At 40.4% G+C, this 24,027-nt stretch overlaps 2 protein-coding genes across 10 annotated transcripts in view; one reads left to right on the plus strand and one right to left on the minus strand.

The window, feature by feature from the left end:
• Positions 1–17,266, minus strand: part of RPAP2 (RNA polymerase II associated protein 2) — an 86,003-nt gene extending 68,737 nt beyond the window's left edge. Inside the window, exons 1-8 of one of the 3 annotated variants that reach the window (XM_056815353.1) lie at positions 17,157–17,266; positions 16,822–17,037; positions 15,688–15,800; positions 10,835–10,880; positions 2,498–2,634; positions 1,344–1,442; positions 1,112–1,177; positions 28–116 (exon numbers count right to left, since the gene is read on the minus strand). In XM_056815353.1, coding sequence (XP_056671331.1) covers positions 28–116; positions 1,112–1,177; positions 1,344–1,442; positions 2,498–2,634; positions 10,835–10,880; positions 15,688–15,756 — 506 coding nt within the window. In that variant the 5' untranslated portion in view covers positions 15,757–15,800; positions 16,822–17,037; positions 17,157–17,266. Of the gene's footprint in view, positions 1–27; positions 117–1,111; positions 1,178–1,343; positions 1,443–2,497; positions 2,635–10,834; positions 10,881–15,687; positions 15,801–16,821; positions 17,099–17,156 lie in introns of those variants that run through there. The other 2 variants (XM_016429829.2, XM_016429830.2) reach the window with 2 other exon arrangements.
• The window catches only part of GLMN (glomulin, FKBP associated protein), a 40,578-nt gene continuing 32,300 nt past the window's right edge, over positions 15,750–24,027 (plus strand). Inside the window, exons 1-4 of one of the 7 annotated variants that reach the window (XM_056815352.1) lie at positions 15,750–15,900; positions 18,513–18,593; positions 18,983–19,108; positions 23,046–23,165. In XM_056815352.1, the coding sequence (XP_056671330.1) occupies positions 18,555–18,593; positions 18,983–19,108; positions 23,046–23,165 (285 nt within the window). In that variant the 5' untranslated portion in view covers positions 15,750–15,900; positions 18,513–18,554. Of the gene's footprint in view, positions 15,901–16,008; positions 16,443–17,452; positions 17,592–18,512; positions 18,594–18,982; positions 19,109–23,045; positions 23,166–24,027 lie in introns of those variants that run through there. The other 6 variants (XR_008916060.1, XM_056815350.1, XM_056815349.1 and 3 more) reach the window with 6 other exon arrangements.

Below are 24,027 nucleotides of genomic sequence, written 5' to 3' on the forward strand. Positions count from 1 at the left end.
ATACTTTAAAATTATAATTTAAATTACCTTTCTTCTTCTCGAACCCACAATGGACTTTTAGAAATCTGAGCTTCAAAGAATTTAGATGCTCGATAACAAAAATTGCTGCAGAAAAACTGAAGACAAGAGAATTAAAAGACACTTTGCATTTCAAATTTGCTTAATTTTTTTTTACATCGGTCAATAAACATTGAGTATCTGTGCTAAGCTCTGGGGATACAAAAACAGTGCCATCCTCATAGTTTACAATCTAATGAAGGAGATAACAAGCAAACAAGTATATACAAAAGCAAGCTAGACAAAAAGGATGAATGGGAAATCATTAACAGAGAAGCCACTAGAAATAAGAGGAGTTTGAGAAGGCTTCTTGTAGAGGTAGGATTTTAGTTGGGACTTAAAGGAAGCCAGGAAAGTCAGTAGGCAAAGATGAAGAGGGAGAACCTTACAGTCATGGGAGACAACCAGTGAAAATTATAGGAAACAGATCGAGTATTTGGTAGGGGAAGAGCCAGGAGTGTAGTATCACCGTATCCAAGAGTAAGGTGTGGTGGTAGGTAGGGTTAGGTTATGCAGGGATTTGAAAACCAAGCAGAGGGTTTGCATGTGATCCTGGAAGTGACAAGGAGTCACTCAAGTTTGCTGAACAGTGGAGGGCCATGGTCAGACCTTTGCTTTAGGAAAATCACATTAGTAGCTAAATGGAGGCAGACTGGAGTGAAGAGAGTTATAAGGCAGGCCAACTCCCCTGTAGGCTATTGTAATTAGGCCAAGTGTTTGAATGAAGTGAACATTTGTGAAGTTTAAAAAGTATTTCTTTGTAGAGTACTCCCTTGCTTTAATTATGTGTGTGAAATGTTTATAAGTGAAAGCAAAAGGAATGACATTTATAATGAATTTTTTTCAAAAAGAAAAAAATTTAGTGATTTAATCTAGAATTTTTAAAATTATAATTTTTAAGATAATAGCATTTTCTATTCCCTGCTTCTCCCTTTCTCAAGTCCAAGTTACATGGTTCAAGCTCAAAATTCCAAATTTGTAATTACACATGAAACCATCTTTAAAACCACAAGTGGATAATTTAAGACTGTTGAAGATAGTCCTTAAGGCTTACCTTTCTTTCAGTTATATCATAAACCTTATTTGTTTTGGTAGAAATCTTGTACTTCTGTTTTGGCACCTAAAAATAGAGTAGAGTTTTATCAACATGACAAGAATGAGGAATTAAATAAGAAACCTGAGTCTTTTATCATTAGCTGAATCCCATCCACACAACAATTACTAAGCTATCATACCCAAGTAAACTTGTATACAGTCTTAATGTAGTAAGCATGCTTATTACTTACATTTCCTAGCTTATTGTGACATAAAGGGTAACCACAGAGCTTGATGATAAACCGTTCTTCCACGACATCCTTGTAGTGAGCAGATGTGATGTGTTTCCCCTGCAGTGAAAAAAGCCACATGAAATCTTTACCAGGAGTTCTTGGAAAATATAATTGTGGATTTTCTTACAACTTGCAAAAATAGTCAGAAAACAAACTTTTCTTACACACATAGAAGCCTGTAACTTTTTCTCACATCTTTCTCCATATGACTGTCAAGTTCTATTTCAGACAATAGGCTGAGAGGGCAAGGAGGTGGCTCAGTGGGTAGAGTTCCAGCCTTCGAAGCAGAAGTCCTGGGCTCAAATCTAGCCTCACACTCTTCCTATCTGGGGGACTCTGGGCAAATCAATTAATCTTCACTGTGTAACCTTTATCTCTCTTCTGTCTTAGAAGCAGTATACAGTATTGATTCTAAGCCAGAAGGTAAGGGTTAAAAAAAAAAAGACAAGTTGCAGGAAAGGGGAGGACACCTCCACTGAGGACCCTGACATTCCTGCCAAAAAAAGGATTAATCACAGTAGGTTGAAAAATATCTATGAAGCAGTTATAGGGCAGAGATGAACTGGGTAATAAGACTATATCAGCAAGTTGAAGGGTATATTAAAATATACTGACCCTGAATACAGAGAATCATATTTAGGGGAGTTAGCTTTTTTTTTTTTAAATCATGATGATTTAATCATGGCTCAGTGGATAAAGTATTAGACCTGGAGATTGAGAGATCCTGGGTTCAAATCTGGCCTCAGATACTTTCTATCTATGTGACCAGGGCAAGTCACTTAATCCCAATTGCCTAGCTCTTACTTCTTTTCTGTCTTGGAACCAATACTAAGTATTTTTTCTAAGATAGAAGGCAAGGGTTTAAAAAATAATAGGGCAGGTGAGGAGACTCACTCTCTACTGACATGCTTGTTTTATTTTACAAAGTGTCTTCTAGGGTCAAAGTGTCCTATGCCTTCCCTGGGTGAAGCACATTGGGCCCAGGGCTTTTCAGCTATACCCACTGCAGAATTCCTAATTTTATATGACTAACAGCATGGGGCCCAGTTCTAATGACTATCATGCTATAAAACTTTAATGACAAATATTTTAAAGTCTTAGACCACACATACTTGAAAATTTAAAAAAACGTACAGCTTTCTCAAGGAATTCTTCAGTGATGTCTTCTTCCAAAAGTTGTTCAACAATACGCAAAGCTTTCCTCTCGTACTCAATTTTCTTTCTAATAGCTGCTTCCATCTCAGCTTTCCTATGATGTTTAGAATAATGAAATTTTGTTATGTTTATAATCGTCTCTCTAATCAGGTCAGCAATAGATTCCCCAGCTCCCACCATTTTGCCACATAGTTCACATCTCCCATGAAAAAAAAAAACAAACCAAATATGCACATTTGGTTCTGTGAAGATTGGACTTGGCTCTCTCCTGATTGTAACAATGAAGGTACTTAGCTCTTCCCTGATTGTGAAGATTAAATTATAATCCTCTGTCTATTTTTAGATTTTAATCCCCAAAATATAAAGCACTGTACTTAAAGTTGAGTATGGAGATCTACCCATCTTGGATTTTAACCACAAAAAGCTGTGAACACCCATTTCATACACTGAGAGGGAGGTCTGTGACCCACGTGTTAAAGAGTGGGCAGTCCTGGAGTGGAGTGTTGGCTGTGATTGGGAGATGTATAAGTTTAGGGGAAGTGACACAAGAAAAAAAGGTCTTTAAAAGTGGAAACAGAGACACACACACAGGAGACTCGGACTTTGCCATAGAACTCTCTCTCTCTCTGTCTCTCTGTCTCTGTCTGTCTCTCTCTCTCTCTCTGTCCCTCTCTCTTTCCCCCCCTTTTCTCTCTTCCTTAATATCTATATCTTCCCTCTATTGTAAAATAAACTACCACAAATTCCATTTGACTTTAGTAATTTATTTTTGGGATTTAGAAATTAAATCCCTAGCAACCAATTAAATATTCAGCCCAAACATAAAATTAACAGTTCCCTTAATTAAAGGCCTGTATGTAAAAACTGGGAGCACTTAAAGCAGATGGAGCACACACCAAAGGAAACCAGTAAGAATTAGAGATATTTCTTAAAGTGACAGGAGTGAATCTCTCTTGTCCTCCCCTTTGTCTCGGAATACGAAGGCTTTCCAATTCAGTAGCCAGACCTTAGGAAATAATGAGAAGACAAAAATCTCTCTGTGTTTGCAAAACAAACTTTGATTTCTATGATGTTTTCAAAAGTTGATGTAATTTGGGAGTGAGGAGGGAAGCAGTAGGTAGTTATGATTCAAAAAAGACATCCTGAAGAAGGGGATGCTTGAGCTGAGCTTTAAAAAAAAGTAGATCTTCCAAGAATTGAAGGAGGGGAGGGAATGCATTCAATGCACTAAACCAGGAGATGAAGCATGGAGCAAAGACTAACATAGTGGATTGTGGAGGCACAGAAACTCTTCACTTGGACTTGCTAGCCTTCAATTGTTTTAAATCCTTCCTCCTAAAAGCTAGTTAGGGCTCCAGTGCAGCAGGCTTCTGGGATTCTGGCTTTTTCCTCTGCTCACTAAGCTGAAGGAACCCCTTTCTCTCTCACTTTGTTGTTATTAAATTCTATAAATTTCAATAAACATTCATTGCCTCCCACACACTTAGCAAACTTCTGCTAATATGGATTCTAACCTCACCACTCAGCAAACAGTTCTCTCCAACAATCTCCTAAATAGCTAAAACAGACAGTCTTTTTCCAATCCTTTTTTTCATACTGAATGCTTTGCAGAACTGGATGTAGCTGACCATCCACAGCTCTGGGATGGTCTCTCCTGCCTAGTATTTCAAGCTGAATCCTAGTTGGACAAATAGGGTTGTCAATGGTAACAGCACTGGATCTGGAGCCAGGAAGACCAGAATTCAAAGCCATCCTCAGACACTTACTAGCCAGGGGACAGTGGGCAAGGCACTTAACCTCTGTTTGCTTAATTTCTCCAACTGTAAAATGAGGATTAAAAATAGCACCTTCCTCAAGGAGTTGTCCTAAGGATTAGATGAGATGGTATTTGTAAAGCTCTTAGCACAGTACTTGGCACATAAAAGATACTACAAAAAGTCCACCTCATTCTTCTCCCTTGCCCCTTGTAAAAAATAGACTCGAATACAGGACTACAATCCCCACGAGCCTTTGCTCCACTTCCCCAGAATGCCTTGTAATCTCACCTGGGCTGAGATCGAGAAGGTATTTAAGCTGATTCAAAGGCTTTTGAGCTCTCTCTCTTGGGTCTTGGACTTCCGTTTTGGGGCAGGCGTGGCTTTTTTTCATAATGTTAGGTGAAGTTGTGTCTAGGCCTCTCTATGGCCTGGACACGTGTCTCTTATCCTGTATTTTCTTTAATCCTTAATCTTCAATAAACCTCTAAAAAATATAATACTCCTTGCAGAGAGAAACTAATTTCTACCTGCCTCAGATGCCTCAGTCTCCCCTAAATTTTAATCTTTACAGTTGGCGTAACCACTTCGGGAGAAAAAACTCTCAATCTTCTGATTTCTTTTCTGATCTTTAGTTCAACTTTTAATATTTAGTGCCTAGACCTGTTGCATTTGCTGCCCACCCCACCTGGCTCGGTCCGTCACTTCCTGCCTGCAGCCTTGCAGCCCTGATCATCCTCACCTGGTACCTGGTCCCGGCCTTGCCCACCCCCGCAGCCGCTCCAGCTCCTGCTCCTGGCCTCTCACCGGCCCACTGCCTGCCTATTTCTGTGCCCCAGACCCACGAGCACAACCCCAGTTGGTTTATCACCCAGATCCTTGGAGCAGATCTCTCAGGACTCATTGCGACCAGCTGGTAACAGTATTGGCCACGTGGGCGGAGGGGAGAGATGAGAGGGAAAGGAGACCTGGTAATTTTCCCTTAAGCTAAGCCTCCAAGCAAACGGGGGTGTATTGGCTCCATGTGGGTGGACTGGGGCAGGAGGAGGGATCATATCAGGGGAGAGGGGAAAGAGAGAAAAGGGAGAGGGGAAGAAACAGATTTTTCAAACAGAAACTTAAAAAGCAATGGGCTGTTTAAAAGGATTTTTGACTGTTCTGGTAATTTCATTGATTTTACCTGCCTGTCAGGGAGCAGACTCAGCCCAAAGATTCAACTTTAACTTTGGGGAGGAAAATGGGTGGCTCAGCGACCTGATAGCCAGACATAAAGACATTCGGTCCTGGGTTAAAATCTGGCCTCAGATACTTCCCAGCTATGGGGCCCTGGACGGGTCCCTTGAAACCCATTGCCTAGCCCTTACTACTCTGCCTTTGGACAATAGACATTTAAATGGACAAGAACCCAAGGAACTTTGAAGAGACTAAAGGCTATATTCTAAGGCATTTCAGACTCCAATGGTTTATAAAAATCTCTGTATTCTATTGCATTTTTTTGTTTAAGGTTTAACTTTGTGATTTTAAGTTCATATATTACTGGATTCAATATTATTCTGCTTGAACTGAAGGTTGATTGAATTTATTTTGAATGTACTGAGTTTTGAAATTCTGTTGTTTTTCCCCTATAACTGTGTTGAACAAATATTATTGTGAATAAGCCCATATATGAAAAAAACAGCTTTTTTCTATTTTGCTGAGGATAGATGGACTTCAGAATTGGTTATAATTATATTAACAACCTTTGGAATTTTAATGTGCTAAATACCTCAAATGATTTGATTTTAAGGGTTTTTGAAATATGATTTTTGGAATTTTTTTTTAACAATCTGGTTATTTTTGCCTGCCCCTACCACGAGGTAAGGCCCATTAGCTGAAGTGAAATACATTTTATAAACCCCAACCTTCCCACATGTGAATGGAAGTTGGGCAGTTAATTTCAGGGCATTTGTACCCTTAAAAAGCCTCCAAAAGGAGCATCCCTTTATTTATACTCTTCAGCTCACTACTTTACTTGCACCAGAATGATATCTAGATTTCTTGATTATGTTCTAAACCCAAGATGAGTTTTACCTTGTTTAAAAAAAAAAAAATATATATATATATATATGCTTATTACCAAGGTTGAAAGATTGCTATGTTTGTAAAAATTGTGACAAATGTCCATCAATTCATAGGTTTTAAAAATGTCATACAGCAACTTATGTGAAATATGAAAGTGTGTTTGTTTGCTATTGTAATTAATTGGGCTATTGAGAATTTGGGGGATTTTGGTAACTACATATTTGTACTGTGACAAGGAAATCACTTTTAAAAGACTGATATATATTAATTTGGAATTCAGCTATGTAATTCCTAAATGAAAACTCAAGTCAGCCGTCAGCCTTTTATAGAGTTTAATTACAGACAGGAGGAAGAAAGGAATTAGAGATAGAGAGAGAGAGGGAGAGAGAAAGGGGAGAGAAGGGAATAGGGCTTAAATACCCCTTCTGTTTAGGCTGGGCCAAAGGGCCCAAGCCCTTAGATAGCTGGGGCAAAGAAAAGAGATCAGTCCCTATTACTCACGTGACCAAAATGGAGAAACAGTCTCAGAGGCCCCCACCTTCAGCTTCCTTCAGAGCAAGCTTCTCAGAGCACCTCTCCAACCACTCAGAGCCAAAACTCTCCAACCCCCCTTCAGTCCTCAGACCCCTCTATCTTTAAGGAAACCATCCAAGTTCCCTCCCCTCAGTTCTCACGTCTACCAATCACTGTCCATCAATTTCCCTGTGCCAATGGTGGCTCTAGCTTAACCCAGGACCGCCCAGAGGTCTGTGCCTTGCACATGTCTGTTGGAGGTCATATTCTCAAATAATTAAATTTTGATCTATGCTGCAGCCCTTCCTAAATCCTGTTAGGACTGAGTGGGGTGGAAATTGTATTTTCCAAGACCTGATTCTGTCATTCCAAGTATCTCTATTGTATCAATTCTAAAATCAATCATGACTCAAAGAAATTCCTGTTCTGTGCTTAAGCATAGGTCAAAGCCCTTTCCGTTGTTCAGCAAAAGGTTTCTGTCCTAAAGTAATCTTAAGAAGGGAGGAGAAGGAACCTTCCATGCCACTGGGGTTCACATTCCAATACACTATCAGTAAGAAATTTTCCAAGTATGAAATTTCCCAATGGTGAAATTTCCAACATTTATAAGTCTAAGAAATTTTAAGGTTTACAGTACTACTGTATTTAAAAAAAAATTTGTTAACCTTGTTCAATTCATTTGCCTTCTACTCACAGTGATCATGGCCAGATATTAAGAGGAAATGGATCTCATTTTTGGTGAGAAAGTCTTGTAATCTTTATTTTCTTAGCTGACACAGAGTGTCAATGATCATAAGCTATATTTTTGAATTTTTTAAAAGCTCTTTTATTATTATATTTTTCTTGCATGTGCAATATACTTTTTCAGTTTTTTTAATTATTTTTTCTCTCCTTTTTATATTTGAAGCACATGTCACCAGCATTAAGATTTTCTTTAACTTTTTGACTTTTCAGTGCTACAAGTTTGAAATACATTTGCTAATGCATGCCCTAAAAAGCTTGTGACTATAAAAATGATGCCACTAATTATTTAAATAAATTATGGGACTTTGCTTGATGATTCTGTCTGATTCCAGGACAAGATATACACACAAGAGCCATTGCACAGAGCCAAAAAAAGGCCAATCCAGGATGGATTGATGCACTTCTAGGCCAATACAAAGGTCTTGAACCTAGTGTGAAGACTCGAGGTTACTATGTTTAACATTGTTAGACATAGGCTTTCCTTGTGTCCACACTCACTCTGAAGATACTCACAGACGAGTATCCCCAAAACCTTGGCTCCTACTTGGCTTCTATAATCTGGTCCCTTCCTTTTCTGCCTCTCATAGTGTGGTACCTTTCTGTAGTCCTGGCTACTGACTGGGTAAATGCCTCATTGCTTAGATCATTTTGATTGGGCCCTGATTCAAGGACCTGTTATACATCTATTTTTCTTTTACTTGGAATTTTTACACATAAGACTTTGATAGTCTATATTTTCATCCAGAGATTTTTCTTTTCTTTTTGATTTTTCTGATGTCTTTTTAATATCTCTTGCCAATTGATTCATATACCTCACACCTCAGCCATGCATCCTTAAGTGATTCTGTATCTTTCAAACACCCACAACAGGGGGAATGTAAAAAAATGTCATTAAATTGCAAAGTTTAAATTCCTTTTGAGAAGAATTTTAGGTAAAGAAGATGCTACCTCTCTGAATCCAGAACTGAACTGTTGGAGAAGCCACCATGAAGAAGCCTCCAGACCACAAGTTGCACAAAGTTGAACTTTGGGTGTGTTTGATTGAACATTTATTTGTATCTGTACTTTCATGCCAAAGGGAACTGCCCCCTAACTGGCTTTTTGTCAATGTGTTCAGCAATTATTGGTTTTATTCTTTTGTTTCTCTTATCCTCAAATTATTGTAATCTTTAAATTGATTATGTTTTCATGATCCTTTGGAAAAAAATTAATTTTTTTCAAACGATCAAATGGGGGTATGTAAAAAATAGACTCGAATACAGGACTACAATCCCCACGAGCCTTTGCTCCACTTCCCCAGAATGCCTTGTAATCTCACCTGGGCTGAGATCGAGAAGGTATTTAAGCTGATTCAAAGGCTTTTGAGCTCTCTCTCTTGGGTCTTGGACTTCCGTTTTGGGGCAGGCGTGGCTTTTTTTCATAATGTTAGGTGAAGTTGTGTCTAGGCCTCTCTATGGCCTGGACACGTGTCTCTTATCCTGTATTTTCTTTAATCCTTAATCTTCAATAAACCTCTAAAAAATATAATACTCCTTGCAGAGAGAAACTAATTTCTACCTGCCTCAGATGCCTCAGTCTCCCCTAAATTTTAATCTTTACACCCTCCCCCTCTTCTATCTTCCTCCTCCTTCCCAATCTCCTTTGCTGGATCATTCATATCTTGCCCCAGTGGTGGCTATTCTCCAGGGTTCTTCATAACCCTCCTTTCCCTTGTCTTTGCTTCTTTCTTCCCTTGCTTCTCTACACAATCTGCCAGCTCTCCTGAGTTCCACTACCATCTCTATGCGGATGACTTCCAGTATCCTGCCCCTTCCTGAGCTTCATTCAGCACATTTCCAGTTTTGCATGTTTGACATCTCCAGTCAAATGTCCTATAAGCATCTTAATGTGCAAACCAGAACATCTAAATCACTGCTCTTCTCAGCTTCCTGATTTCTATTGAGGATGTCATCCTTCCCATCCATTCCCTTGAATCTGCCTTGACTCTTCTCCTCATTCCTCTCATCCAACCAGCTGCCAAGTCTTGGAGACCCTGCCTCCCCAATAGATTTCATATCAGCCCTCCCCTCCACTCAGTCACTATCCTCACTACCAAGACAGCCATTCAATGAGCACCAATCTCTAGGCTCCACCTGTGATTCCTCTTGACAGTTGCCAAAGTCATCTTCATCAGAGCCTAAGTCAGACATATTGGTCAAGACCCTCTGGTGGCTCACTACCACCTGGACAGAATATATCTGGCATTTAGAGCCTTTACCCATCGGGTTCTTGATTACATTTTGAGGTTTGTTTCCCATTTGCTTACTTTATAAGCACTTAATTCCAGCCAAATTGGTTTATTCCTCAAACCCCACCCCCAATTTAGCATTTTAATTCCTGCCTCTAAGTCTGTTGTGTGTTTTAAAAAATTTGGACCCTGGAGACTTCATTTCCCAGCATTCTTTACTCTTCCCAGGGTTCCTTTTTCTTGCATCCCTGTGTTCAGTACTGATCTGGGTTTGTTTATAAATTTGCTGAATCCCACACTAGGGAGCTTTTCTTTGGCTCCAGCGCAGCAGGTTTCTGGGTCTCTGGCTCTTTCCTCTGCTCACTCAGCTGAAGGAACCCCTTTTTCTCACTTTGTTGTTATTAAATCCTATAAATTTAAATACTTGTATTTTGGATATTTTGGGTATTCAGTTTTAGTCTTATACTGTATAAGCTATGTCCTATGCCTCAGATAAAATGATACTATCTCTCTTCACCTCACTTTTAGAATCCCTAGCTTCATTCAGGATTCTGCTCTTGTCCCATTCCTCCCAGCTGTTCCTGACTTTCTCCTCCTTAAATTCTGATGTAAATACTCATCTATATCCATCTTGTACACCCCTTTAGCCCCACCAAGAAGAACATAAATTCCTTAAGATCATGGATAGTTCTTCATTTTATCTTTGTATCTCCAGTGTATTGCAAAGAGTGAGCACTTACTAAATTGTATGAACAAGTAGTCAAGTATATAGCAAAGTTAGGTATGGTTTTCAGAGACTAAGCCTTCAAGTACAGAGAGAACAACAACCTTGAAGGTTCTCTCAAACACCACCTTATTTCCTTTAAGAAATTCTTGCCACAGTTGTAACACACAATTCAAATATAATAGTAATACAGAATAATAAAATAATGTTAATTCATGTTACATAATAGAGGGAAAATAGACAAACAAAAGGATATCAGTAACTGCCATACCTTCTAGAAGCTTCTTCATTTCTGGAAGTATTTGTTTCTTTATTGCCTGTGAAAAAAATAAGTACAGTACAAAGGTCAAATGGATGCCAATAGCAATTTATACAAAGCCTTGATAAAATAAGGCAAATCCAACTATGCCTTCTTTTCTTCTTTTCCATTCAACTCCTTTATAGCACATAATTTCATATTTAAGATATAGAACTGGTTAAGAAAAAAAATCTACCAAAAAAGAAAACATTGGGTAGCATCATTCCTAGGTAAAGGGTCAGATGGATTTTAGCATAAAGGGAAGGGAAAAGCAAAGTTTTAAAAATAATAGCTACTTCCCCAAAATAGGGACAACCTAAGGATAGTCTTAGCTATTCAAGGGGTTCCCATATACCAATGGTGTTAAACTCAAACAGAAACAAATCCTTACTGTCAAATATTGACTTATAAAACCTCAAATTAACATTATTTATGTTGTTCGTGTTTTCATTTATTTTGTTAAACATTTTCCAATTACATTTTAATCTGGTTCAGGCCCTCAAGATTTGATCTAAGAGTTTGACATCTCTGCCACATAATGTCAAGAAATGTAGAAAAACTGAAGGCTCCAGAATTCTCCCAAGAGAACAGAGCACCAGGAAGCATAGGGACCATCTTGCTTTTGTCTTTGTCTTCCTCCCCTACAGTGCCTGATGCACACAGAATGGGCAGTTAATACACTATTGGTTTATAAATAAAAAGGCAGTCCATGAAGGGTTTGCAGAACAGGGCCCAGACAAGGAGTTTGGCATGGATGCGCTAGGATGTACACCATTAGAGGGGATGAGATCACAAAGGTACAATCTGTACTTGGGATTCAAAAAACCCAATTTCACAAGTTTCTATGGGGTGGCTAAAGAATTATCTGAAAGAAAAAAAACCTGGAGGATTTAGGGGCCTGCTGGCTCAATGTGATTCATCATGTACAAATTCATTATGGTAGGGATACAAAGGCAAAGAGCACCTAAAGGAGAGGCCAAGAACCATAGTCTCAGAAGTGGAAGCTTCAAGATGGTGCTAGACAAGGATTGGTTGAAGAACTGAGGACATCCAGCCTGAAGTAGAAGGAAGGGGTGGATGTGAAATCTGTTGGAGACACAGATTCTTGAAGGCTTGGCAGCTGATTAGATGAAAGAACAAGGGAGAAGAAGACTCAAGGCAGATTCAAGGGGATGGATGGAAAGGATAACATCCTCAACATAAATCAGGAAGCTGAAAATAACAATGATTTAGGGGTTCTGGTTTACACATGTCAAGATGCTAACAGGACATTTGATAGGAAGTATCAAACATGCAAAACTAAAGGGGTTATATATATATATACATATACATATATATGTGTGTGTGTATGTGTGTGTGTGTGTGTATACACATCTAGAATTCATCTGCATAGAGATGATAATGGAACCCATAAGAGCTGGTAGTTTGTGTAGAGAAGCAAGGGAAGAGAAAACATGGGGGTCAATATCTGTTTCATATGGAAGAAGGATTCATTTTGCTTGACCACTGAGGTGAAATAAGAACATATTTGCAGCTGAAAACTGGAGAAAGGAATATTTAGGTTTGAGCTAAGGATAAGTGTGTAATACTCAGAGATATTCCTGATGATTGGGTTGCATTAATGTGTTCTCCCATACTAGAAGTAAAGCAGAGAACAGAGTCTGACCATTCAGATCTGTCAGCTGTGAGATTCTATAAATATCTATCTTCATTTTTCTGTTATCCAGAGGGATGCCTGACTCCTGTTAGATTTCTTTCCTTACTCTCCAATGCTGTTTTCTCTGCCTGAAAATAATTTTCCTTTCACTAAGACCCAATTATCCTTTAAGGCTTAATTAAAGTCTTATCTCCTCCATGAAGACTTTCTTGGTCTGCAATTATGAAGACCCAGATTCAACCTTGAATTCAGATACTTACTTGCAGTGTGACACTGGGCAAATCATTAAACCTGTCTTAGTTTCCTCATCTGTAAAATGGGATAATAACAAAAGGTACAACCACTATAACTCTTACCCCCACTATCGTGAGGCTCAAACAAGTTAATATTTATAAAGCACTTTGAAAACCTTGAAGTGATACAGATGTGCTATTGTTGTTATTTCAGTGCACAATGAGCTCTGCCTTCTCTAACTTTCTGGAAAAGCTGGAACAGAGTTTCTCTAAAGTCACTCCTGGTTAAATTTGGACCTCTGGGCCTGAAACCAAAGGCAATGTTACTCTGTCCCCTTCCTTTACTTTCTTAGTTCCTAGACAATCTCTAAATGACCTTGGGCTGCCACTGGATAGTCAAAGCCTCTAGGTGTGGCCACTGCTACTAGCTGTTCAGAATCACTATCCCACTCCCTTTATCACTAGTAACAGTTGCTGTTAAGTCATGATTGACCCTTTGTAAATCCATTTGGAGTTTTTTTGGGAAAGATACCGATTCCAGTTTGCCAGGTCCTTCTCCAGCTCATTTTTCAGAGGAGGAAACTGAGGCAAACAGCGTTAAGTAACTTACCCAGGGTCACAGAACTAATAAGTGTCTGAGGTCAGTTTGAACTCATAAAGATGAATCTTCCTGATTTCAGGCCCAGCATTCTATCCACTGGGCCACCTAGCTGCCCACTATTAACAGTATCAAAGACAAATTCCCTAAGTGGACAGATGACAATCAGGTGTTAAAGAAATTGTAGTTAAAATGATTTACACTTAGGTGTGAGTGACTAATAACTAGATCTAGTCAAATTCGGCCAGAACAGGAAGAGCTTGTCATCCCAAATCCTCAATAATCTCGGGGGGGGGGGAACAGAATAGAGGCCTTTGCCCATCTTTTCCTTCCTACTCACAAGAATAGGTCAGTAGCTGGTGGCCAAAAATTGGAAAACGAGGGGATGCCCTTCAGTTGGGGAATGGCTGAACAAATTGTGGTATATGTTGGTGATGGAATACTATTGTGCTCAAAGGAATAATAAAGTGGAGGAATTTCATGGAGACTGAAACAACCTCCAGTAAGTGATGCAGAGCGAAAGGAGCAGAACCAGGAAAACATTGTACACAGAGACTGATACACTGTGGTACAATCGAACGTAATGGACGTCTCCATTAGTGTCAATGTAATATCCCTGAACAATCTGCAGGGATCTAGGAGAAAAAACACTATCCACAAACAGAGGACAAACTGTGGGAGTAAAAACACTGAGGAAAAGCAACTGCTTGACTACAGGGGTTGAGGGGACATGTCTGAGGAGAGACTCTAAATGAACACTCTAATGCAAATACCAACAACATGAAAATGGGTTTGAATCAAGAACACATGTGATACCCAGTGGAAGCACATCGGCTATGGGAGAGGTGGGGAGAGAGGGGGAGGAAAAGAAAATGATCTTTGTCTCCAATGAATAATGTTTGGAAATGACCAAATAAAAGAATGTTTAAAAAAAAAAAAGAATAGGTCAGTAGCTTGCTCTGCTCCCTTTCAGGGTCACTGAGATTATCCTGATTCCAAGTGAAGAGTTCCTGGGCCACTAGCTGCCCCTATCCAGGGCCAACAGCTGAGCAGTGTCTGTCCAACTCCCCTGGTCAGGACACAGAGAGGACCCCTGCCCTGCAAAGTTGCATGAAAATCATTTTTGAAGGAAATATTATGCTTGCATCCTCCCCCAGATCTCCCCATCTGGCAAAGTCCTTTGAGGGAGAAATGCAAGTAGAAGTCCTAGAAAGAAAAAAACTACAAACCCTCAGCATACAAAAATCACATCACTTTTGCACTCACAGAAGAATGGATACTCTTTAGATCTAGTTCTCACCCAGTTCTTCTGGTCTCAAAGGCACCTCTCTATTGGTCCCTGGAGTGGGGCAGAGGGAAAGGAGCATAACTTATTACCTGTGACCTTGGGTAAGTCAATTTGCTTACTTGGGCCGGTCTTCCTGGGCCAGCAGTTGAAGAGGTTGGTCTAAATGGCCTCTGAGCCCCTTCCAGATTCTGATCTATAACCCTACGATCTCATCATAGATTAGGGAAGACAGAAAGGTACTGGAGGTACTTGCTTTGGTATTCCTGGGACCCTTTCTAAAATGGGAAGGAAGGAGGGATGGGCTAGATTTCCTTTAGGAAATGATAAAATTCCTCTAAAGTAGGGGTGTCGCTCTTAGTTAATGTTCTAAGAGAACGAGTGTCTTCTAAGGAAGTGAATTACTCATGGGAAATGTCCATTATTGTCATTCCAAACCTGTACCAGTCCTCTATGGGCAACTTCCCTCTGATGGGTGAGAGTCCCCAGTCTTTAATGTGGCGTTCACTCGCTAATGGAGGTCCCTATCCTCTAAGACAGAGGTCTTTTCTCTAAATGGTGTACCCATACTCTAAGGAAGTACCTGTCTCTATGGAATGCCCAAGCTGTAAGGTAGGGATACAACTCTCCAAGGGAATGCCCATCCTCTAAGTGGGTTCTTCTCTCTAACGAGGGTCTCCATCCTTTAAGGAGGTGCCCGGGTTCTAAGTGGGGAGAGTCTCCATCCTTAAAGGCATTTTTCTTTCAAAAAGGGAGTCCCTGTCTCCTAAAGCGGAAGTTCCCCTCTCTAAAGGGGGATCGCTATTCCTTAAGAAAGCTTTTCTTTCAAAAGAGGGCTCCTATCTCCAAAAGGGGGGAGGTCCGCTCTCTAATGGCGGGATCGTATTCCTTAAGGAGGGTTCCTCTCATTCTGGATCTCTATCCTCAGAGAGGGGCGATTGGCCGCCGGTGTGACTTTGTCGAGCCCCATTCTAGGGCGCGAAACCCTACCCTTGGCGCCTGCCTCATTCCCTCGTGAGGCGGCGTGACATGTCACCGGGTCCCAGCTCTTACTTGCTCCTTTGCGAGCAGCTCGTGCGCTCCTACTCCGGGGGCTGCCGCGGCCCCGAGGCCTGGGTTCATCCTCCATGACTGCGCCTAGTTGCTCCTCCTCCTCCCGGCGCCACCTGGGACATGTGTCAGGGGCGGGGCCTCAGCAGTCGGCCTTGACGCCTTCGCCGCCCCCTTCCCCTCCCAGAGCCAGTGTCTGGGAGACGAAAGGAGGAGGTAATGGGCGGGGCCTCAGTAGTCCACCATGACGCCCCCTTTCTCCTCCTTCCAAAGCCAGGGTCTGGGAGGTGAAACGGGAGCGGGATAGGAGCGGGACTAAGGGGCGGGGCCTCAGCTTATCTTTCATGGTGGCACCGCCCCTAACTTCCCCTCCTCCTCCCAGAGCCGCCTAGGTTGCCTGTCGGGGGCGGGGCCTCAGCTCGTCTGCCTAGACTCCATCGCCAGTTCCTTCCCTTACTCTCTCCTCCCCAAAGGTGTGGCTTGGGGAGTAGGCAAGGGGCGGGAATAAGGCAGGGTCCCAGCTCTTCAACCAATGACTGCACTAACTCCTCAAAGGACGGGATGGGGCAGGACCAAAGTGTCAGCGCAGTAGGCGGTGGCCTGCTATAAGCCTGGCCTCGACCCTGCCGCCATTGGCTGCTCCGCTTGCCCCTCGCGCGGGGGCCAGTGGGGGCGGAGCCGGGGCGGGGGCGGAGCCTCGTGCTGGTCGGAGTGGCGTAGGAGGGAGGCCGAGGTCAGGCTGGTGAGTGCCAGAGCAGGTAGGCGGCGGCGGTGGTGGTGGCGGTCTGGTCCTGGGAGGGCGTCAGGCAGGGCTTCTGCCCAGCCCCGGGTACCGAGGGGATGGTCGGGGCCCTGCTCCGGTCCGCGGCCGAAGCACGCGGTTTGAATCTCGGCTGAAGCCGCCGGGCACCATCGGAGAGGGCGGGGCCCTCTGGGATGGTCATTTCGCGGCTCTGCGCCTCAGTTTCCCCACGTGTAAAATGAGGTGGTCGCCCATGACGCCCTTCAAGGGAGCGGCCTTTCAGGACTCCTTTGGTCCCCGCCACCTGGTGCCCACACGCTTAGTGACAGTGTCGGTTTCAGAACTGATCAGTGACTCGAAGCTTGGGGGCTAGCTGAGTCCGGAAACTCCATTACCTTCCTTTTTGTCTCTATCCATTCCCAACGCTCCTAGACTGATTGATCCATCCATCCATCCATCCATCCATTGATTAATCGATTGATTGATTGGTTGGTTTCACCCAAATAGGAGATTCTTCTTTGAAAAGCCATCCATTTGATCTCCTTCCTTCCCAGCAAGGGATGGTTTCCTGCTTTGCAACCTGGAAGAATTGGTCCTCAATATAGAAGATCCTGAGACCAAAGAAAGGGGTGGGGGTGGGAAAGAACACAATTATAAACTCCTTGGAGGCCAGGACTAGTTGCATTTTTTTTTTGTCTGAATCCTCTATACTTGGCACTTAGATCCTTACTCCCTTCATGAATGCTTTTAAAACTAAATGGTGAGCTTTCAGAATCCCAGAGAACTGCCTTGGTGCTGATGAATGATGAGGGTGCCCCTGATGATTTCTAGAGCCTTTTCTAGACCTAAGCCTAGGACCCTGTAAATGAGGATGCTTTGATGCCTATGGCACTAGAATACTGGAATCCCCAATGGAATTCTAGAAGTATAGAATCCAAGAATGATAAAGGATCCCTCCCCCCATTCCCCAATCAGTTTAGAGAACCAGGGTGCTGAATTAGACCTGGAATTTCCCAGTGATTGGAATTTGAATTCTATAGTAATTGCAGAAATTGAAACAACTTTCAGAAAGGAGGCTGTGAATGCTACCAGGACCCTCTGAGTCCTTGCAAAATGCTTATGTGTCTTGTGGAACATGGAGACCTCTCAGAAAACATACAAATAGGTATATAAATATCTAAATGTGGACACAAAAAAGTTAAATGATACATCAGAAGTTCATTTTTAAAATATTGGCCCCTCTTTTCATCTTTAATGTTTTCATAGAGAGATGGCTAAAGTTCAGCCAGGATTTTACTAAACTCTTAAAATTATCTCTCTTAGATTGTTCATAATAATACTTAATGCAGAGATATAATTATATATACATACTCCTTAATGTAATAATAACATATTGGATCAGCTGATTACAGTGTTTCTGGAGGCAGTGTGATATATGTAATATAGAGGTGTTGCTTAAAGCTGAAGTTCCAGAAAAATTCCAGGGTGAGGCTAAATCAGATTAAAATGTAATGGAAATGGAGGTGGGTGGTATGAGGAACAGCTAGGTGGCTCAGTGGATAGAGAGCCAGGCCTGGAGTCAGGAGGACCTGGGTTCAAATTTGGCCTCAAGTACTTCCTAGCAGTGTAACCCTGGGCAAGTCATTTGACCCCCATTCCCTAACCTTTACTATTCTTCTGCCTTGGAACCAATATATGGTATTGGTTCTAAATTGGAAGGAAGATTTTTTTCTTTTTAATGTAATTAGGAAATATTTAACAAAATAAAATGCAACACAACCTAGATAATGTTAATTTGTGGTGTGGTCAACAGAGATCCAATTCTTTTTGAGTTTGATACCACTGAGACATTCTACTCTATGTAGAGCATAGTTTGGAATCAGACCTCCTGGGATCACATCCCACCTCAACTGTAACAATGATCAAACCACTTAACCTTCAATAACTTCAGTTTCCTAATCTGTAAAATGGACATAATAATGTATACCTACCTAAAAAGTTATACTAATCAGATTAAATGATGTATATAAAGCACTTTGCAAACCTTAAAACAGGATGTAAATTTGAGCAATTATTTTATTTTTAGTGGGTCTCTACAGTAAAACAAAGAAAAATTTAAAATTCCAGGATGGCTGTTGAAGAACTTCAGTCCATAATAAAGAGATGTGTAAGTCATTTTCTTTCTCACAAATCTAACCCCTCCCTTTGACACTAAAATGTATAAGAGGAAGAATACTTTGTACCACAGTGCAGCACATTTGGGTTTTCTCTTGAGCAATGTTGCTTTTTTTCTCACTATGTAAATAAATTCCAAGGGAGCATGAGTGAGGCAGTGGAGATACTAGATACATATGTTGCTTCTCTAGCTTCTTTAGTTTTCCTGAATTTTGGATTCTAAGATATATTATTTGGATATTATTTAAGAAAGAGTTCTGTATTTGTATCTTGGGTGGAAATCAAGACTAAAAAATCAACTCATGATTTTCAAGTAAAAAATTTATATTCCTATGTAAATAAATGCTCATTTGCCTGGGTTTGTTTTTGTTGTTTCTAAAGCAAATCTTAGAAGAGGAGGACTTCAAAGAAGAAGATTTTGGTCTCTTTCAATTAGCAGGGCAAAAGTGCTTAGAAGAAGGGTACATCTCTCAGGTATTAGACATTTTAGAAAATGAAAAGAATAAGGTAAGTTCAGCTGTTGTAACTTTTTATATTTTAGTAACAGAGAATGGAAAATACTCTGGATAGCCCTAGCCAAACTACTAATTGCGCATTGCAGGGATATTCTATTTCTGTACATATAACAAGCTAATACCATTGAGATACTTAGCTTAATAGCTTAAGCCTAACCTTCTAAGGTGATTCACAAATCCACATTTTGATAAAGTAGTGTTTCGAACAAGGTTCAACTGAACTTTTTAAAATTTGCCACATAGATTTGGTAGTGATTTTAAAACAGTTTGTACTGTGTGCTTCATTAAAAAAAAATAACTTATAAGCAAAGGTTCATGCTTCTGTTTCTTTAGCAAAATTGGAGGCACTTAGGTAGAGACTTTGATTAATTTAAAGCCTAGACTGTATTTGTATCATTTTTATTATATGAATTATAACCTAGCTCCAATTTTCTGTCTTCAGGGTAACACCCAAAAAACAAACTAATATCATATTCATTTATTCATTTTAAATAAAGTGGGATAAATAAAATAGATTGTTTATGAAAAGACTGAAAAAGAATCAGGAACAACTAGGAAGAGATTTGTATGAGAGACCCTTCCCATTCTAGAGATTCATTCATTTGACAAACAAACACCTCTGAAATGTAAAACAGATAAGATGCAGACCCTGATCTCACATATATATGAATAAATAAAAATTTATTTATAGCATAAAATAGTATTTATATAAAAATATAAATAAATGATACAAGGTGGGATAAGTCAAATGCAAAGGCAGGTCCAGGTGATGAGTAATGAGAAATTGGAGGAGGGAGACATCACTTTCATCTGGGAATAGAGTTTCAGGAAACAAATCATGGAAGAGATGGTGCTTGGTCCGTATCTTAGAGGAAGAGGATCAACAGAGATTGGGGCCAGGGAGGGAAGAGTCCATTCCAGGCAGAGCAGGATATTGTGAACAATGGCATTGTTGGAAAAGGCAGGATAAAAATGAGGGGAGAAGGCGATAGATCCAATTTGACCAGAAACGTGCCTACAAATGTAGCTTGGGGAGGATCTCAAAAAATACAAGTTTTAGGAATTTGTGCTTCTAGTTGGCAGTAGAGAGGCACCAAGGATTTTTTGAGTGGTTGATTAACATCATCAGAATGGTGCATTAGGAAGATTACCACAAAAGCAAAGGGAAGGATGCAGAAGAACCAATAGGAGACTATTATAATGTCATGGATCCCTGCGGCAGTTTGGTGAGGCCTTTTTCAGAATCACATATGCACACAATAAATTACATAAGATTACAAAGGAAACCAATCATATCAAAAATAGTTATCAAAACCTTTTTTTAAGTTCATAGACATGAAGTTAAAAACTTCTGGTTAATTGAAAGTAGATAAGAGGCTGAACAAGGGGTAGTGGTGGTAGAAATAGGGAAAGGGATGTGTAGATATGAGAGAGTGTGGTGTTAGAGATGGTGGAACATGGAAGCTAGATAGATGTGTCTTGGATGTGGAAGAGCCAATAATGACTCTAAGTTTTCAAGCCTTGGAGACTATAAGGATGATGGTACCTTAAAGAAAAAAGAGGGGGCAGCTGAGTAGCTCAGTGGATTGAGAGCCAGGTCTAGAGACGGGAAGTCCTGGGTTCAAATCTGGCCTAGACACTTCCCAGCCGTATGACCCTGGGCAAATCACTTAACCCCCATTGCCTTGTCCTTATCACTCTTCTGCCTTGGAGCCAATATTGATTCCAAGACAGAAGGTAAGGGTTTTAAAAAAAAAAAGACATTGGGGGAGGGATATGGAGAAGTGAGGACAGGTTTGATTTTGGGTGTGTTGAGATTAAACTCCTAGTGGGACAGCCAGGTGGAGATGTCCTTTAAAAAACTTCAAACTGTAGTCGGGAAATGGAAATAATGATTTGGGAATAGTTTGCATAGAAGTGATCACTGAAACCATTGGAATAAATGTAATAATCAATCAGGAGTGAAGGAAAGTTTGAAGATACTGAAGAAAAAGGATTGTTAATAATAACATGTTGAGCAAACCATGAAGTATGAGAAGAGCACATGTAGAGGAGTTAACCTTGGCAAAAAGGAGCCAGGAGAAACAGAAATGAGAACAGCTAAGATGCCAAGAAATCCTGAAATTCCGAGTGGTGAGAATCACCGTTTTCACCTTAAAGGGGCTCATCTGTTGAGGTTAAAGCCAGATGAACAGAACTAAAGGCTGCTGAGCAGGAAAGGTTTACAATAGGGCTGTGATCTGGAGACATGTCAAAGAATGGAGATCAATAGTGAAGTCGGTGTATATTTGCGTCATTTCCCTCATCTGATCCTCATATGGCATGAATTTGTCCCTCCACCATCCTTATTTTCCTTCATGGAACTTTTCCAACTATTTCCATCATCTTCTTAACACATAAAGCTCAGATCTGAACACCAGGATAAAAGACAAAGGATTATCACTCCCTTGTTCTGGAAGTCTTTCTTCAAGATGCCCAAGATTCCTTTTGGTTGCCAAAGGCTCTCGTTGAGCTTTCAGTCCACTGAAACTTCCCAATCATTTTTTATACAGTTTATTGTTTAACCTCCTCCATCTTGTGAAGTGATTTTTTGACCCCAAGTAGAAAACTTCCAATTTTTCCTTCTTAAATTTCATCTAGTTGGATTTAATGCTGTAGCTACTCTAGATCTTTTTGGACCCTGATTTTGTCATCCAGTGTATTAACTAACTTCCAGCTTTCTATCATTTGCAAATTTGATAAGTGGGTCATTTATGCTTTTATCCAAGTCATTGAAAACAATGTTCAATAATCCAGTTTCTGGGGCCTTCTCCCAAAGATCTTCCCACCAAGGTGCAAGGAACCATAATGACCCTGTCTTTGAGCCCAGCTATTACAATCTGATTGTATTGTTGACTGATTTATAGGACTCCAGCTTTTCCACAAGAAGCCTGAGATAAGATACTTATCAGAAGCATTGCTCAACTCTACATAAACTTCATCTTCAGCACTCCCCAGAGCTACTATTTTAGAAATTTTCTAACAGAGAAATAAGATAAGTTTGGCCTAACCTGGTTTTGATGATGCCATGCTGGCACTTCTCTTTCTAGGTAATCACTAACCATCTCTTGGCTGAGTCAGTCTAGAATTTTCCAAGGAATTGAGATCAAGCTTACTGGTCTGTAGTTTGTAGACTTTATTTTCTTCCCTTTTTGGGAAAAACTCTTGTCCTTTTGTGCTTTGACATTCTATGATGATTGTTAGCTCTGTGCTCCTGGACCAGGGGTCAAGAATTCAGAAAAAGTATCAGGCACTCTTTTATACTACCTCCTTCTTTGTTGAGCCTGTCCCTGCCTAATAGGTGCTTGTTAGTTGTTGGGCATCCATTTCCTGCTCACCATTTTTGTTCTGTCATATTTTCTGTTAAAATAAGAACACAAGAGAAAAATGAGATTTGAGCATCTCAGCCTTCTCTCTTTGTCTCCTCTGCCCCAGCAACCTTTCTTCTAGAGGTCTTAATTAAAAAGTTTTCTAAATATTGGTCTTGATTCTGTAATGGATCAGGGTAGCACTTACTCATATGAAGCACCATTTAGTGTAATAGGCAACCATTTAAATATAATGAAAAGAGACTTGGCAATTGGCATGTTAGCATATGAAGAGGAAAAAATAGCTTTTTTAAGTTCAAGCAGTAAAGCATAGCAGCTAACAGAATCTCTCTTTTATTTTCCCATCAAAGAGTTTTAATCCCATTTTTTATAAGGAAAACTGAGACCAAGAGGTCTCATAATTCCTTTAGAAGTAAATGGTAAAGCAATGCGTACATATACCTTTTTTCTTATTTACAATAATTTGAGGAGTACTAAGAATATCCATATTTGAAAAGCATACTGGGAAACTCTTGTAGTTAACAGATTTTTGCCTTATTACCTCTGAAAATGTTTTTCCAGGTTATCATCAGGAGTATGGGTTGGAATCTTGTTGGCCCGGTTGTTAGATGCTTTATATGTCATAAAGAGGAAGTTGATAAAAGAGAAAAATGTTTGAGAATGCTTGATTTGCTGGTAAAGGTAAGTTAGTGATTACTCCTTTCTGTAATTCTTGTAAGTTTTCATCCTTTTGGTTCTTGTTATTTAGTAGGAAATCTTTCATATCCAAAGACTGGTGGTCAGGATGAGTTTAGTCTTTTTTTTTCTTTTTTCTTTTTTGAGGGAAAAGCCCTCTCTTTGAACCAGGTAGGAAAATTATAGAGGGGGTGGAGTAAGGTCAGCCTATTATTTTACAGATGAGAAAACTGAGGCACAAAATGGTGATGGACCTCACCCAAAGTCACCTGACCAGTTAGCACTACACCTGGGACTAGACCAAAGCATCCTGATTTCTGACACCTTTCCCACCCATGCCCCCTGCTGTCTGGCCATAGAAGAATTAAAGATAAGAAAAAAGCTGGACTCACCCAAAAGGAAGTAACCAGGATGAAGAGGAGAGATTGTGCCATGTGAAAATAAATTTGGTCCAACCCTGTGATTTTTCTATTGTGGGTACTTCCATTTGTAGAAACCCACTCTGCTAACAGAGATGGCCAATTGTTTAACATATAGCCTTAGCAAACGGTCCGAGAGGACAAGTGATCAGCCATGACTGGTAGTATAAGAGGCAAGGCTGAAAGCTAAGTCTTTGTGATATGGCCAGTCAGAAAAAAGTAGAGAATTTTTGCCCAAAAAGGAGAGAAGCCAATGCCTTTGTAAACTCTGGTCTGGTACCTGACTATGGAAGGGTCCAAAAGGCTGGGGTCACTGAGAGTTTAAGGAAGTCTGTGGTCAGGGGAAAGTTAAGAGAGTTCTCTCTGGAAATCAGATTCCCTTCTCCATGATTCCTTAACTTAGGAGGCAACTAAGAAACCCATTGTGTACATGGGGTATTTTTTTCTTT

This window comes from Monodelphis domestica, chromosome 2 (genome assembly GCF_027887165.1).
Source record: "Monodelphis domestica isolate mMonDom1 chromosome 2, mMonDom1.pri, whole genome shotgun sequence".
Taxonomy (NCBI): domain Eukaryota; kingdom Metazoa; phylum Chordata; class Mammalia; order Didelphimorphia; family Didelphidae; genus Monodelphis; species Monodelphis domestica.